General features: G+C 40.6%; 1 protein-coding gene across 1 annotated transcript in view; it reads left to right on the top strand.

The window, feature by feature from the left end:
- arhgef18b (rho/rac guanine nucleotide exchange factor (GEF) 18b) overlaps positions 1 to 15,624 on the top strand; it is a 66,587-nt gene extending 50,963 nt beyond the window's left edge. Inside the window, exons 28-30 of the mRNA XM_039766743.1 lie at positions 114 to 453; positions 14,626 to 14,730; positions 14,812 to 15,624. Of these exons, the coding sequence (XP_039622677.1) occupies positions 114 to 453; positions 14,626 to 14,730; positions 14,812 to 14,951 (585 nt within the window). The 3' untranslated portion in view covers positions 14,952 to 15,624. The remainder of the gene's footprint in view (positions 1 to 113; positions 454 to 14,625; positions 14,731 to 14,811) is intronic.
- The last annotated feature ends 675 nt before the right edge of the window (positions 15,625 to 16,299 follow it).

Below are 16,299 nucleotides of genomic sequence, written 5' to 3'. Positions count from 1 at the left end.
CGCTGTGGAGGTTTTGTTTGGGTGGATGATAGGGTGTGTTACTTTCTGCTTGAAAGGTGTTTGGGATGTTTCTGTGTTGCTGATATCTAATTGGTAATTGGTTCTGTTTTCAGCATCATGGCCTGACTCACTCTTACAGCTTCAATGGTGAAGGAGGGCAGATCACTGAGGGTCCCGTCCAGCTGCCAGGAAAGCCACTTAACAGGAATAGTACAATTGGACCTGACTACATGGAACGTCCAGACATTCCATCACGAAGGGACAGTAGTTCTGGTGACAGCAGACTTGGTCAAGTTCCAAAGCCTGAGGTTCCCATCCACCTGGTCAGCACCACCAATCAGCTTCTGAAACAAGCTGGTGTCCAGCAGCAGATTCCAACCAAGCTGGCTGCCATCTCTAAAGGGAAAGAGAAAGGTGGGAAGGGAAAAGGATCCCAAAGAACAGAAAGCACAGGTAAGAGGTCTACCTAGGATGGTGCTCTTTCAGGCCTACCTCATTTCCATCCTGCGTCCTCTGGTTTGCTACATTGTAACCACTCGGCTCTTTAAGAACCAGAATTCTTTCCGTCCCCTCCCTGTTGCTTTACCCATTCTCCTCTGCTTCCTTGTCCTGATTATTGCTGTTTTGTATCAAAAGTCTGTTTGACACTATTGTGCTCTCCTAGGCCAAAATCATTTTTGTTTAACTTGATGACTTTATCTATGAATCTACTCTCTCTCTCTATCTATATCTATATCTATGGATCTCAAGTGGCGAGCGAAACGAGTATACATATAAAATGATGAGGTTTATCTGTCTGTCAATGAAAACTTTGGACTTTGCAGCTTAATCTTGGTCTTCGTTGAGAGCTTATGCTGTGACACACGTAACATGACATGACACTGGCCATACAGGGTACCTCAGCATCAGACATTGCCTTGCAGTGAAGAACATTTTAGCAACTTCAGAGGAGTTACCTGTGTTTCTGTGTCTTGTGAGAGGCGTTTCTTCATGGACCATAGGGCCAAGTGTTTCTAGTAGGTTATTAATATAACGTGTATACAGAGAGAGAGGTTTGATAGCATGCACTGAAACGGCATGTTGCTGCACCCATCACACAATGAACCACCTCAGGATCTCAAATTAGGATCTGAGCGCAGCACCACACTTATTTGAATGGAGTTGAACTGGGTGAAGTTTTTTTTACACTGGTTGGAGTGCCAATCCTGCCACCAACCCCCCCGAATTGTCCCTGCAAGTTGGAAGACCTGCTTGCAGGTTTGGCTGCAGGTTAATGTCATAGGCAGGTCAGAGCAATTGCAGGTTAAGGGCCTTAACCGGCAACCTTACTATTTCCAGTGCAGCTTCCACTGCCTACCATGTGTACAGAGTGCAGTTCAATTCTCGCTTGCCTGTACTAATCAACATCCAGTATGTTGCCACACTGAATTCGTGATTAGTGAGTAAAACTACCTCACCTTGAAATATCCGTCGTCTTTACCTGAAAAATCTCTAAGCAGGTTTGTCATAACTTACTGGAACAACATGGGTACAGAAGAATGTAATGAAGATATAAGCATCAAAGAAATTAAATTTACGGCTCCTGTTTGATATGCACCATTATTAACAACAGTGCCTTCTGTTTGTTATTATTGACGGGCACAATTAGAACCTAATGTGAAAGTTAAGGGAACAAACTTAACAGAATTTTTACAATGAAACGATGACAAATAAAAAAATGAAAAGAAGGTCCTGTGGTAAAAGATATGTCGATGAATTGATCCATCTATTAATCTAAAGTGACTAACAAATTAGTAATGCCTAATACGGTTGTGGGAATAATTCCACTACTGGAGAAGTTGTTGAAGGTAACACAGTATATCAGTAGTGGGGACTGAACCAGTAACTTTGTGATTTCCAGTTAATTGTCATAGCCACTAGAGATCCAGCTTGCTCAGTGTGGACAGTCAAGCTGATATCGCTAGTTTTCTTTGCTCACCTTTTAATTATTTAGCCTCAAAGTTAGTCTGTGACATCATAAAGAAGAAGCTAAATGCTCGGACAGTCACAAGTTTACAATTTTTAATAACAGATTGTTCCTGCCTTGCGCCTGATGATTGCTGGGATAGGCTTCAACTGCCCTGCAACCCAGCCCTGAATAAATGGTTTCGAAAAATGAATGGATGTGTTAGAGTTCCTCAGGAATTTAAAAGAGACTTTCTTTATTTTTTCATCCAAGCTTGTAGGACTGCTAATGATTTTGTAATTCCCTTCAAATGGGAAATTGAGTTTTTTTTGCGCACTTCCTAATTTATGATGTCAGAAGCTAAGTGCAAAGCTGATTGGGTGGATGATTTTCCTGGCAGGAGAAACAGAAGCCTGACAGTGTTGGATTCACCCACTAGGTCCTGTGAACATTGTGTGAGGTGCACTCTGTAAGTTTCATAGCTTAACTTTTTCTTAGTTATATTTGCCATTTTGTAGTTTAGTTGGTCTTTGTGTTGTATACATAGTTCTTTTGAAATGGTGTGGCTATGCATAAATTCACAGACTTGCTGGCCCATAGCAGTGCTTAAAAATAAAGATACAATCACCAGGGAGTTATGCAACGTCTAGACACACTAATTAACAGTGGGACGTAATGGGAGAACTATGACAACTTGAAATGACATCCGTCCATAGATACCCAAATGGGCCCATATTCAAGGGTTCAAAAGTCAGGGTTGCCCGCATCAAAATTAAACCAACTGAGCCACAATAGCTGAACCCAACTCAAATTATTTTGTAACAAAGTATGCACTACATGATCGGCTAGTGTAATGAAACTATTAGGTTGTGTTTGATCTACAAATATAAATAATCATCAGCATTTGGTTTAATAATCCACTTTTATTTGTTATGCCCATAGGTTGGTTCTGACTGGCAAGAAGGGGTTCATTGAGAGGGGCCTGATGTCTTAAGTTCAGGGCTCCATATATGTAGAATCCTTCCCTGCATCTATCCTTCCTGTTTTAATTAGTACATAAATTGCTCTTTACTAATTTTAGAATGATTAGTATATTGTCAATTAGTAATATAGGCGTTCAAATGATTACACTTGTTTGTTGCTAATATGAAGGGTACAAAAATAGTGCAGTCCTGCTTTCCTTTTCTTCTTTGGTATCCAGCAGCCATGCCACATACACTTCAAACAGGTCTTCCGCCTGAAGCTAAGCATGTTCAGCCTGACCAGTACTTGGATGGGAGACCAACCAGGAAAAGCTTGGGTTTCGGCTGGAAGAGGTGTTGGTGAGGCCAGCAGCGGGTGCTTACACTGTGGTCCGACTGTGGATTCCAATGCCCCAGTGCAGTGACGAGGGACACTGTGCTGTAAATATGCCGCTGTCCTTCAGATGAGACTAAAGCCGTGGTCATAGAGGATCCTTCTTAAAGAGTAGAATGTATCTCGATGTCCTGGCTAAATTGCCCACCACGGCCTGGTCATTCTGGCCCCCTGATCATCCCTGGTGTCTAATTGGCTATCTCTCTCAACACTTCACCACCTAATAGCCAATGTGTGGTGAGCATACTGGCGCAATGATGGCTGGATGCTAAACTTTAATGGTGGTTGATGTGGCTCCCCACTCACTATGAAAAATGCTTTGAGTAGTGAGAAAAGTGACATTGTAAATGTGAATAATTTATTATTCATATTTTAAAGTGGTGAGCAGCTCTGTTAGGCTTTGTCTACTGTACTACATTTTCATTTATAAACACATACATTAGTCTCTGTTTTTGCCTTTTGTCCACACTACACCAGCATTTTGTTTTTTACTTTTTTTACCAAAAATGGAGGCTTTAGAAAAAGCTTTCCAGAGTTGTATACTTCTGAAAACATTGGCTTAGCAGTGCAGTGTGGATTGGTGAAAATGGAGAATTTTGAAAATGCAGACTATAATTGTAGTCTGATTTGTGTTTGCTTATTACGTGGACTGTCCCTGATTGGATCCTGCTCATTATGACATCTCATTCCCTGATTGGTCACCTTCATGGAAGAAACCACATTCCAACACAGCAGACATACTGTAGAAGAGTTGCTTTCCATGCTTACCTCTATGCATCTAAATTGCATTTTGTAGAGTTTGTATTCTGCATACAAACCCAAAAGGCAAATAATTTCATTGCAACGGTTTTATGACAAATCCCGTGGCCTGTGGTGTTACCGTGCCTTCAAGTATTGTTCCACTGATGCTTTTTTTTAAACAGTGTGTAAAATTTATTATAGTCTTTATTATTACCACACTTATTTTAACTTTACCTATTTGTTGTCTGGTACAAATCTTATAATTGATGTTTAACCCAAATTGTTCTTCCTTCCGATGACAATACATGAATCCTTAATCAGTTTCACTAACTGATCAATTAATCCATGTTAATTAAGAAATTAAAATTTCATATGAAGAATAGTTAAAGACTTCACCAATAGATGGCACTAGTAATGGATAGAAATATTGAAGGAAGTGTTAAAATATTGATTACAAAATTATACTAAAACAAACCAAAGGCTAAAGAGTTGAAAATAATATATATATATATATATATATATATATATATATATATATATATATATATAATATATATAAAAAATACTTTTTAAAAACCACGCTTATATTAAGTTAAAAAGTGTACTAAAAAGTGAAAAATAAGTCTCTCATACATCACTCGTAAAAATATATATATACACACAAGTTGGCGACTTTGCAGGTTTTGCAACTTGGGCAGGTGTATCCTGAAGCCGCTCATTTCAGTGATGGAGTGTCAGCTCAAACTGTGTGTGACTGGTTGCCAGGCTAATGTGACTTGTCAGTGACATTACAATATTTTTCATTGACTGTTTGTTATCCTATCATCCTAGGCAGGGACGCGGGGCAGCTGCAGCCAATCCTGGTGGTCTTATAAACTGCTCAAAAAAATTAAAGGAACACTTTGAAAACACATCAGATCTCAATGGGAAAAAGAAATCCTCCTGGATATCTATACTGATATAGACTGGGTAATGTGTTAGGAACGAAAGGATGCCACATTGTTTGATGGAAATGAAAATGATCAACCTACAGAGCCCTGAATTCAAAGACGCCCCAAAAATCAGAGTGAAAAAATTGTGGCAGGCTAGTCCATTTTGCCAAAATTTAATTGCAGCAACTCAAAATTGTACGCAGTAGTTTGTATGGCCCCTGTGTTCTTGTATACATGCCTGACAACATCGGTGCATGCTTCTAATGAGATGACAGATGGTGTTGTGGGGGATCTCCTCCCAGATCTGGACCAGGGCATCACTGAGCTCCTGGACAGTCTGAGGTGCAACCTGGTGGCATTGGATGGACCAAAACATAATGTCCCAGAGGTGTTCTATTGGATTTAGGTCAGGAAAGTGTGGTGGCCAGTCAATGGTATCAATTCCTTCATCCTCCAGGAACTGCCTGCATACTCTCACCACATGAGGCCAGGAATTGTCGTGCACCAGGAGCCACTGCACCAGCATAGGGTCTGACAATGGGTCCAAGGATTTCATCCTGATACCTAATGGCAGCCAAGGTGCCTTTGTCAAGCCTGTAGCGGTCTGTGTGACCCTCCATGGATATGCCTCCCCAGACAATCATTAACCCACCACCAAAGTGCTCATGCTGAATGATGTTACAGGCAGCATAATGTTCTCCATGGCTTCTCCAGACCCTTTCACTTCTGTCACGTGCTCAGGGTGAACCTGCTCTCATCTGTAAAAAGCACAGGGCACCAGTGGTGCATCTGCCAATTCTGGTATTCTATGGCGAATGCCAATCGAGCTGCATGCTGCTGGGCAGTGAGCTCAGGGCCCATTAGAGGGCATGGGGCCTTGGGTCACCCTCATGAAGTCTTTCTGGTTGTTTGGTCAGAGACATTCACACCAGTGGCCTGTTGGAGGTCATTTTGTAGGGCTCTGGCAGTGCTCATCCTGTTCTGCTTTTCCCAAAGGAGCAGATACTGGTCCTGCTGATGGGTTATGGACCTTCTATGGCCCTCTCCAGCTCTCCTAGAGTAACTGCTTGTCTCCTAGAATCTCCTCCATGCCCTTGAGACTGTCCTAGAAGACACAGCAAACCTTCTGGCAATGGTACATATTGATGTGCCATTCTGGAGAAATTGGACTACCTGTGCAACCTCTGTAGGGTCCAGGTATCGCCTCATGCTACCAGTAGTGACACTGACTGTAGCCAAATGCAAAACTAGTGAAGAAACAGTCAGAAAAGATGAGGAGGGAAAAATGTCAGTGGCCTCCACCTGTTAAACCATTCCTGTTTTGGGGGTCATCTCATTGTTGCCCCTCTAGTGCATCTGTTGTTAATTTCATTAACACCACAGCAGCTGAAACTGATTAACAACCCCCTCTGCTACTTAACTGACCAGATTAATATCCCATAATTTTCATTGACTTGATGCTATACTCTGATTAAAAAGTGTTCCTTTAATTTTTTTGAGCAGTATATTTTGTATAACCTATGCAGTGAGATTCGGGTGCCAAACAATAAAAGTGGTGGAGCTTATTAGATCATGTGAACGGTGCTTGAAGTGGGTCGGTGCCAATGACTCTCAGAGCTTCAGGGGTCATTGCACCCCAACTCCCCAACCCAGTCTGAACCTGCCCTGTAAAAATAATAACGATTTGGGAGAAGGAACAAGATGCTGACTAAGCAGAGCACTGGCAATTCTTTGTTTCCACTTAAAGCATTGCTTCAGGCAAATAGGAGTGTAATTGAAGTGGGTACACGAGATAATAAATCTGTGAAATAAACTGATTATGCCACATATCAAAGCATTGCCTTACATTTTTTTAAAAAGCCAGTGCTATCGTCATCCTGTATGAACATAGAACATTACGAGATCACAATACCAATCAACACTCCGCGCCAGTGCCTTTTCAGCATGTCGTTTACACACATGATAAGAAAAGCCAAATATTTGCTATAGCTATGCCACGTTGATTTTTTCTTTCTATGACGCATGCCGAGTTGCTTTTTTGTCAGAAAATTGTAGAACGACAACAACTGAGGTTGCCACATTTGATTGAGTAAAAGTAATTAGAACTTCTAGAGTCTGGTTGGTAGTCATTTATTCTATTTTACATATTATTGTGCCAATTGAGCATCATGATTTGTAGCAATTTTAAATAAACTTGGAATGAATCACCTTAACAACATGACCAAATACCCCTATGTGTGCTGAGTGGCAGCAATCTGTGAGATGACAAAAACTACTGAGTCCAGAGGTGTAACACCTCCCCAGTGCCATTACCCTATCACCCTCATTGCCCAGTGTAGGCGCTTAGATGGTGCCAGGGTAGAGCAGCTAACTGTTCGTAATCCACCCCAACACCCTGAGTCGATGGTATTGTACATCATTGACATTTTGAAATGATGATGTAAACTTTTAAGACATTGCACAGCTCTAGGGGACGTAACCTTAAGTGAGGCTCCATTTATTAATATAGTTGAGGGCTCAAACTTCACAAAATGTAAATGAGGCCTTAATGGTAAAACAAGACATTTAAAATGTGATATATTGCCCTTGGATGGTGATCACTGATTGCCAAAAGTTCCATTGTGTTACACATTTTTATCATTCCATCTTTAGCATGCCTTTTTGGTGTAACAGTGTTACATAATGGTTCATTCAAGAGGATATGCACACTTGAATATGATTATATAATACAGAAGCCTTCTGTACATTAATATGTCCTTATGTAAACTGTTAAAAGTTATAGGGTGGCATGGAGGGGCAGTGGTTACCCCTAATGTCTCACTCTGAAAAACTCTGGGCTCATGTTTTCACACCCAGTCATTGTATGCATTGTTGAGTTTTTATGTTCTCCCGGTGTGCTTGTGTATTTTTCTCTTTGTACTCCCAAACATGTTTGTGTTTCTCTGAATTGATCATAATGGCAGAGTCTAGGGATGACCGGGCGCCTGCAAAAAGAATTCACTATGTTATCAAAATAAGTCTCAAATGAAACATTTTTAAGGACACAGGAAATGTACTGCAAATATGTTAATAATTCATGAATTACGAGCATGGTGTCTGAGTGGTAGTGCTGCTGCCTCGTAGTAAGGAGTCCAGGGGTCATGCCTCGAGTGCTTCCTGCATGGCGTTTGCATGTGGGCCTATATAAGAAAGGGCAGAGTGGGCTCTTTTTTTTTTTTTCCTTGGATGACTGCATTCCTTTAATTCCTACCTCTGTGATGGCCAGTGTGATTTTCTACGCTGTAGTGTACTGGGCTAGTAACATCACTTCAAGAGAGGCGTCCACCAAATCAATAAGCTCATTAAAAGGGGAGGCTCAGTTATGGGACACACTCTGGGCTCCCGGAGGTCGTAGCAAAGGAGAGAATGAAGACAAAACTGAGTGCCATTATGAACAAGGCTGCACATCCTCTCTCTGACACACTGATACTGAGGACTTTCAGCCAACAGCAGAAACAGACGTGTGTGAAGAAACAATACGGGGGGCTTCTTTATGCCTAAGGAATACGCCTGGTAATGTCTCACTGGAACTGTGACAGCCAAGTCGGATTTTCTTTCTTTTTTTAATTTTCTTACTTTGTAGTCATTCTGGCGTGTGTTCAGACCAAAGTATGTATGTATATTATGTACTTATTTCCTTACTTGTCTAATTATTTATGTATTTATTTATTTATTTAAAGAGCTTCTGTAAAAAGATGCATTTCCCCCGGGGCGACAAATAAACGGTCTGATCTGATCTCGTCTCATCTCATCGTGCCTTTAATACCTTACTACATGGAGTTGCTCCGTTTTCCTCCCATAGTCCTGTCTGTGGATTGATTGTTTCTTCTTGTGCCTGTTGCTTGCTGGGATAGGGATCAGCTGCCCCCTAGCCTGGATAAATGGGTTTAGAAGGTGAATGGATCAGTGGGTACTCTGAAAGTAAATATCACTTGATGTCACCTATGCTTAAAACTGATGCATACTCTTCAATTTCAATAAAAGGTTTAGTAGTTTATTATTTCAGATTTCACTTGAGACCGGCTTTTTCAACTTGTACTTGTTGTCTGCAGTATTTTCATTTTTTACATATCTGATAGCCGCTCCAGTCAGCAAACCTGACCATCAGCAGTCCGTACGAGTGATGTAGGCACTTGTGCCTGCCTGTACCAGTAGTGGCATGTCAGTCTGAGCAAAAATCCACCACATGCCACACTCACCCCATGACTGAATATTAAAACAAAAACCAGAAATGAGATCTGTCTCTTTGATGAAACAAGAAAATAACCGAAAACACTCCAACTTTCAAATCGGTTAACTAAGTCGCACCTGAATGTTACACCATATGTATTTACTCTAACTTGCTAAAATAAGAAGCTGCTTCTGTTGCCACAATTAAAATACATTGACAGACAAACTTAAAAAGCAACGTGTTTTTGTCATTCACAATATTTGTGTACTTTTAATTTTGAACTTTTAAACGTGTTAATGTGAGAATTCACATTGTAAATTGGCACTAAGAAAATATGGCACGTTTGACATGGGATGTGTTGTAAATATGTAGCAGTACAGCTGAGCCTTGAACAGTCAGGCTTGGCATGTCAGACATACCATGGAACTGATATTCAGTGGGTGGGCTAAGTCTGAGTGTGTAGGCGAGTGGACGCTGCCGCGGACTGGCACCGCATCCAGGGTTGGTTCCTTGTACCAGATGCTGCTGAGCCCCTCTCAATCCTGAACGAATTGAGAATGGTGTGCTATGCCACACCGTGGCCATAACTGAAAGTGGGATGAACCTTTAGAGAACATTCACTTGATAGCAAAACTACACCTCTTGTATATGATGAGGCGTGACATGAAAAACAAATACGCTCCGCTGATTGAACGCAGTGCAGGATGAAAATAGCCTCCCTGTTACTGAAGAGTGAGGCAGACGTCCACATCAGACTTGGTGTGTTTAACTTACCTTCCAGGGATGGTGTTTATTCATTCGGTATAAATAAGTCTGCCTGCATAGGCAGTGCTCTGTTGTAAACTTAACCTCAACGCTGTTACAATACATCAGCATTAACATTAATCTTAAATAAGACAAACAAGGTGCCACTGTGTTTGTACATGAAGCCCATTCTGTGTTTTTTCATTGTAAAGATTTAGATCGCATTATCCGTTTCAATGGCCAGTTTGCTGTGAGGTGATGTGGCCTCCTGCAGTGTGCTGATAAAATGACCAGGTTGACACGGTCACATTCTTGTTCTGCTTACATTTCCATTGTGAAAGTGAACGCACATTCACTGCATGTGGAGACAGGAAGCAGCTGTGGCCATTTATACCTGGGAGAGAAGAATTTAAGAATAATTTAGATGTCACGTTGTATAATTCAAATGTTAACAGTATTTTTGTTTGCAGTGTGTACATTGAAATATAAGAATTGTTTTAGGAAAAATACTGAGATGGTCAAGTAAAGAATGTACCAGAATAAAGGCTAATGTAATAAACAAAATGTACTGATGGATGACCAAGAGATGACTAAGAAGTCAGCAGATGTCCTACACAATCAGAATGGACAGTTGTAATATGTATAGAAATTTTAAGGGTGGTAGCTCAACTCAAAGGTATAAGAAGAACCAGAAAAATTATAAGATTGACTTTTATTTGATATGTCATTTGGGTTATAAGCTGATGAAAAAAGCAGAGTAAATGCATGTATTGATTGACACTTTTACGTAAATTAATTTGCTTATAAAACAGACCTGTGCCCTTTAATATGTTAACCATTTGGTAATAGACTGCTTGTGAGAATGTGCCCTCTTCGTGAAATGACATTAAAAGACGTATAGAACGGTTCTTCTCCTGCCTGGTTTCTAAGAGGTTCTAAATTTAACATAAGATTCTATTAATATATCTAAATTTATTTTCTTCCATGAACCTCAACTTCAAATGCAAGGGGAATGCCCACAAGAAAGATAAAATTACATAAAAATAAAATTAGAGTGCTCACTGTGAGCAAATGAACACAACCAAAGAATTGGGCATCCTTCCCAAGTAAATGTCTATGTTCAGTGGTCAGAGTGGTCCTGCATCTCCCCTTATCACCCTAAATCCTCACTGTTTATCCAAATGGCCGTATCCAAAGCCACGCAGTAAGTTCGCTTCTTCCTTTTCAATGCTCACTTGTGCATCAGGAGTTTCATATTGATGTATATAAGGTGTTTTGTTTGACATATGTGAGCTAAATTGGTTGTATTGACCTGAGTGTCATTGTTGTATTCTCCTAATGAAGACAAAAAAATGATATATAGATTGCATGATTTGCTTATCTTTTTTATATTTATATATATATATATATATATACATACATACATACATACATACATACATACATACATACATACACACACACACACACACACACACACACACACACACACTCGCTTCCATCGCCAACCCCCGGGCCTGTGCTATGCACTAGCCTGTTTGTGGTTCTGTTGCTTGCGTATGGGGATGCAGATATACAATTTCAACAGATTTTTATTTTCATGGGAATTCTTACATATGCAATGTAATCTACATTTAAATAAAACAACTTTTTCGAATTTTTGGCTCTGAGATTTGTGAAATGTCTTTGCAAAAGCTATTCTAACCAGAACTTGTTTTAATACGAATGGCATATCAAGATCTCCTGTGTTCTCTAATGTTATCTGCGGAAGATGTACTAATTACCTTTTTTGGCTACATCCTTCTTTCTACAGTAATTCGTGTGTTGTAAGACCGGACGGTGTTAACGGTTGTAGATATTCTTCATGATGTTGTAAGTTCTTGTTTTCATCTTCCACACGATCGCCACCACCTGTTTCCGCATAGTCTATTGATACGCATTTAACCAATTTGCAGTGTAACCGATCAACATTTTTGTCGTTAATTAATTTGACTGCATTGTTTCTCTGTGTTAGGATTGCGCATGTACTAATTTTTTCTGTTGATAACCTTTTGTGATAAAATTCTTCAATAAGATTTGGACATAATTCGTCGTCTGTAATTGGGAACTTAGTGAGGAAAACATTAAAATTAATAAGAGCTGAGAGCACAGGAAGTGTGTCGAACAAAAGTATTCACACGAATGAGAGACGAGAGGACGAGAGGACCATGGTCTTGCTTCAAAATGTTTGAGAGGTGGGCGGAATTTGAAAAAAATCTCAAGGCAAAAGTCTTGTCTCACGGAACTTGAAAAAAATTTCTCTTCCAAAAAGTCTTGTCTCATCGAAAGATTTTTTATGTTTTTATATATATATATATATATATATATATATATATATATATATATATATATATATATATATATATATATATATATATACACACACACACACAGAGTTAGGTCCATAAATAATTGGACGGAGACGTTTTTCTAATTTTGGTTCTGTACATTACCGCAATGAATTTTTAATGTAACAACTCAGATGCAGATGAAGTGCAGAGTTTCAGCTTTAATTCAGTGGGTTGAACAAAACGATTGCATAAAAATGTGAGGCAACTAAAGTCTTTTTTTTTAACACAATCCCTTCATTTTAGGGGCTCAAAAGTAATTGGACAATTGACTCAAAGGCTATTTCATGGGCAGCTGTGGGCAAGTCCGTCGTTATGTCATATCAATTAAGCAGATAAAAGGCCTGGAGTTGATTTCCGTTGTGGTGCTTGCATGTGGAAGATTTTGCTGTGAACAGACAACATGCGGTCAAAGGAGCTCTCAATGCAGGTGAAAGAAGCCATCCTTAAGCTGTGAAAACAGAAAAAACTAATCCGAGAAATTGCTACAATATTACGAGTATTACGATTGTAGAATCATTTCCATGGTGAAGAGAAAACCCCTTCACAACAGCCAACCAAGTGAACAACACTCTCCAGGGCTCAGGCGTATCGATATCCAAGTCTACCATAAAGAGAAGACTGCATGACAGTAAATACAGAGGGTGCACTTCAAGGTGCAAGCCACTCATAAGCCTCAAGAATAGAAAGGCTAGATTGGACTTTGCTAAAGAAAATCTAAAAAAGCCAGCACAGTTCTGGAAAAACATTCTTTGGACAGATGAAACCAAGATCAACCTCTACCAGAATGATGGCAAGAAAAAAGTATGGAGAAGGCGTGGAACAGCTCATTATCCAAAGTATACCACATCATCTGTAAGACACGTGGAGGCAGTGTGATGGCTTGGGCGTGCATGGCTGCCAGTGGCACTGGGACACTAGTGTTTACTGATGATGTGACACAGGACAGAAGCAGCTGAATGAATTCTGAGGTGTTCAGAGACATACTGTCTGCTCAAATCCAGCTAAATGCAGTCAAATTGATTGGGTGGCATTTCATGATACAGATGGACAATGACCCAAAACATACAGCCAAAGCAACCCAGGAGTTTATTAAAGCAAAGAAGTGGAAAATTCTTGAATGGCCAAGTCAGTCACCTGATCTTAACCCAACTGAGCATGCATTTCACTTGTTGAAGACTAAACTTCGGACAGAAAGGCCCACAAACAAACAGCAACTGAAAGCCGCTGCACTAAAGGCCTGGCAGAGCATTAAAAAGGAGTAAACCCAGCATCTGGTGATGTCCAGGAGTTCAAGACTTCAGGCTGTCATTGCCAGCAAAGGGTTTTCAACCAAGTATTAGAAATGAACATTTTATTTCCAGTTATTTAATTTGTCCAATTACTTTTGAGCCCCTGAAGTGAAGGGATTGCATAAAAAAAAAATGCTTTAGTTGGCTCACATTTTTATGCAATCTTTTTGTTCAACCCACTGAATTAAAGCTGAAAGTCGGCACTTCAACTGCATCTTAGTTGTTTCATTTAAAATTCATTGTGGTAATGTACAGAACCAAAAATTAGAAAAAAGTTGTCTCTGTCCAACACACACATCCAAGTAACACACAGTGCCAGTTTGTAAGTGAGACGAAAACTACTGAAATCTTTTTTAGCTTGCCAGGAGCAAAGGTGTAGGTATAGCAGTGTTTTCCAATTGTTTTTCTGTGGGGAATGAAGACAAAAATGCCATCATGTAGAATGCTGCACATCCTCTCTGATGCTGAGGACTTTTAGAAAATAAATTGGTCAACAGAAGTGTGTCAAGAAATGATATGGGGGCTCCTTTATAGCAACTACAATACACTCTGGGACTGCCAAGTCAGAAGTTTTCTTTCTTCATAATTTTCTTGCTTTTTAGTCATTCTGGTGTGTGTGTATGTTATTTATGTATGTATTTATTTATTTAAAGAGCTTCTGCAAAAGCCAAATTTTCCCCGGGGACAAATAAGGTTCTATCATTTTTATCTACTCCCAGCCTCCTATGGAAGAAGAGCCCGCTCTGCCCTTTTTTACATGGCTCCTCTGTATTACAAGACCAGTCCAACCTGTGTTAGGAGTATTAGAAACCAAAGTTTGGTATAATTTGTCAGCCCTACTGTATATTTTAAATGTGTTTGGGGGGTCTTGTTGTCCAAGCACTTTTCTATAACTGTATTTACTTTTTATTGTGGATCCGTGTCACATAAACATAGCTAGATAAGTAAGATGCAAATTGGGTAAAGTACTAGTGTCCCAAGTCCTAAAATTAATCAGCACTAACCTTTTTCCTTTCAGCATCTGCAGACATCAAGCAGTTTCTGCCCCCAAGGCTCTCAGGAAAAGATGATTCGTTTTTGCGGGGCAGGAGGTCGGTGAGCCCGACGCAGAGTGCCCAGCCAGGTAAGAACTGCAGACAGCCGCTTCGTCACCTGCGGCCAGATGAGCCCAGTCTGACATTTCCCTCTTGGCCTTTTCTTCCAGAAGCACAGACCATTCAAGACATTCCAGCAGATAATGCACCTCTCCAGCACAAGCCAAGCTCCTTACCCATGCTGCCCACATTGCCCCCTCCCCTGCCATTTGCAGATGATACTGTCAAAGAGGATGTCATCTTCTTTTAGCACTGAGTGAGACGTGCCACTCTCTGAACACTGCAGCCCAAGGCCTAGGTGGCTGTCTGTATTAACAATGCTGCCATGTCTGGCTGTGAGGAGAAGTGGGCACGGTCAACATGTGGGTGAAAGACACACAAACCTACTGCAATGTGTTGCCTGAAGAGATTTCGTTAAGGGGACGGGGTTGGCTGTCCTGACAAGAGTGGCACACAGCTGAGCACCTTAAGAAGAAGCAGGACTGCCTGACTCTTTTGGCACCTGTGCTGTGAAACACTAAGACTGTGCTGCCCCTTCCACCCCCTGGGTCTGCTTCAAGTAACAATTCTTGTATTGGCTATTATAATGGGGTGTGAAGGTCATTCCATTGCACCATATTGGAAAACAATCATGATTGTCCAGAAACCATTAGTAACTCCAAACTGGGCGCCAGCAGCAGGTGGATAGGCTGGTAACTCTATGTGATGGCAGTGCCAGCAGGCAGACATGGGGAAAGCTGGGAAGTCCTGCCAATAGAATGCCTCATTCCAGGTCCAGAGCTGGAGAAGCGTCTGCTCTGTACCCCGGGTTCATTTTTTTTTTTCCTCTTGTATATTTTTTGAATCTAAAAGACTAAAATACACACTGGCTGGAGATGCCATCTTGATTTTTAGCAATAAATACAAAAACCCTCAAACCGAAATATGTGTGTAAATTGTGTCACACTTCAGCAGATTTCACTTTGCTGGTCAGTGTGAAGTACTAAGGGAAAAGGGCGCTCTGCTGGGGACGCAGCACAAGATTTGTGTCCACTGGAGCTCCTTTTGCTGTCTGTGGGGGTTGGGGGTCCGCCCTATTATAGCCTATGATTTACATGATATAAATAAGTCAAACTTGCCTGACTGAGTCGCTCACTCACCAGCAAAAAACGATTTCCTGTTTAGCTAATGGTACGTCTAGGCCAGTAGGTATCCACTAAGAAAGGACATTTCAGTATATCAATATTGGGGGGTGGGGGTAAAAAAATCCCCCACAATAGAAAAAACAAATACCCCAAAATCGAAAAAATGCTTTGACGGATTTGATTGAAATTTGGTGACGTTGTGGGAGAAAAACAAAATTACCCAACGTGTTTTTTTTTTTATTTGTTTCTATTTGTCAGTAATAATGCTCTGGTGAGTGGGACATTTTAATGCACTGTGTACCCCATTTTGCCACAGCACTGACCGAGATCGCATGGAGAGATGGGGCATGCCGGTTTATGGATTTGAAGGCTGTGTGCAGAAGTGAAGTGAAAGGAGCAAAGTTTGGCGAAGCTCAGAGAGGACGCATTTACAAAGTGCTTGCCTGGTGCTGTGAGTGTAGTCCTGCAACTGAT

Source organism: Polypterus senegalus, chromosome 10 (genome assembly GCF_016835505.1).
Source record: "Polypterus senegalus isolate Bchr_013 chromosome 10, ASM1683550v1, whole genome shotgun sequence".
In the NCBI taxonomy this organism is placed as follows: Eukaryota; Metazoa; Chordata; class Cladistia; order Polypteriformes; family Polypteridae; genus Polypterus; species Polypterus senegalus.
This window is presented reverse-complemented; position numbering and strand designations above follow the sequence as displayed.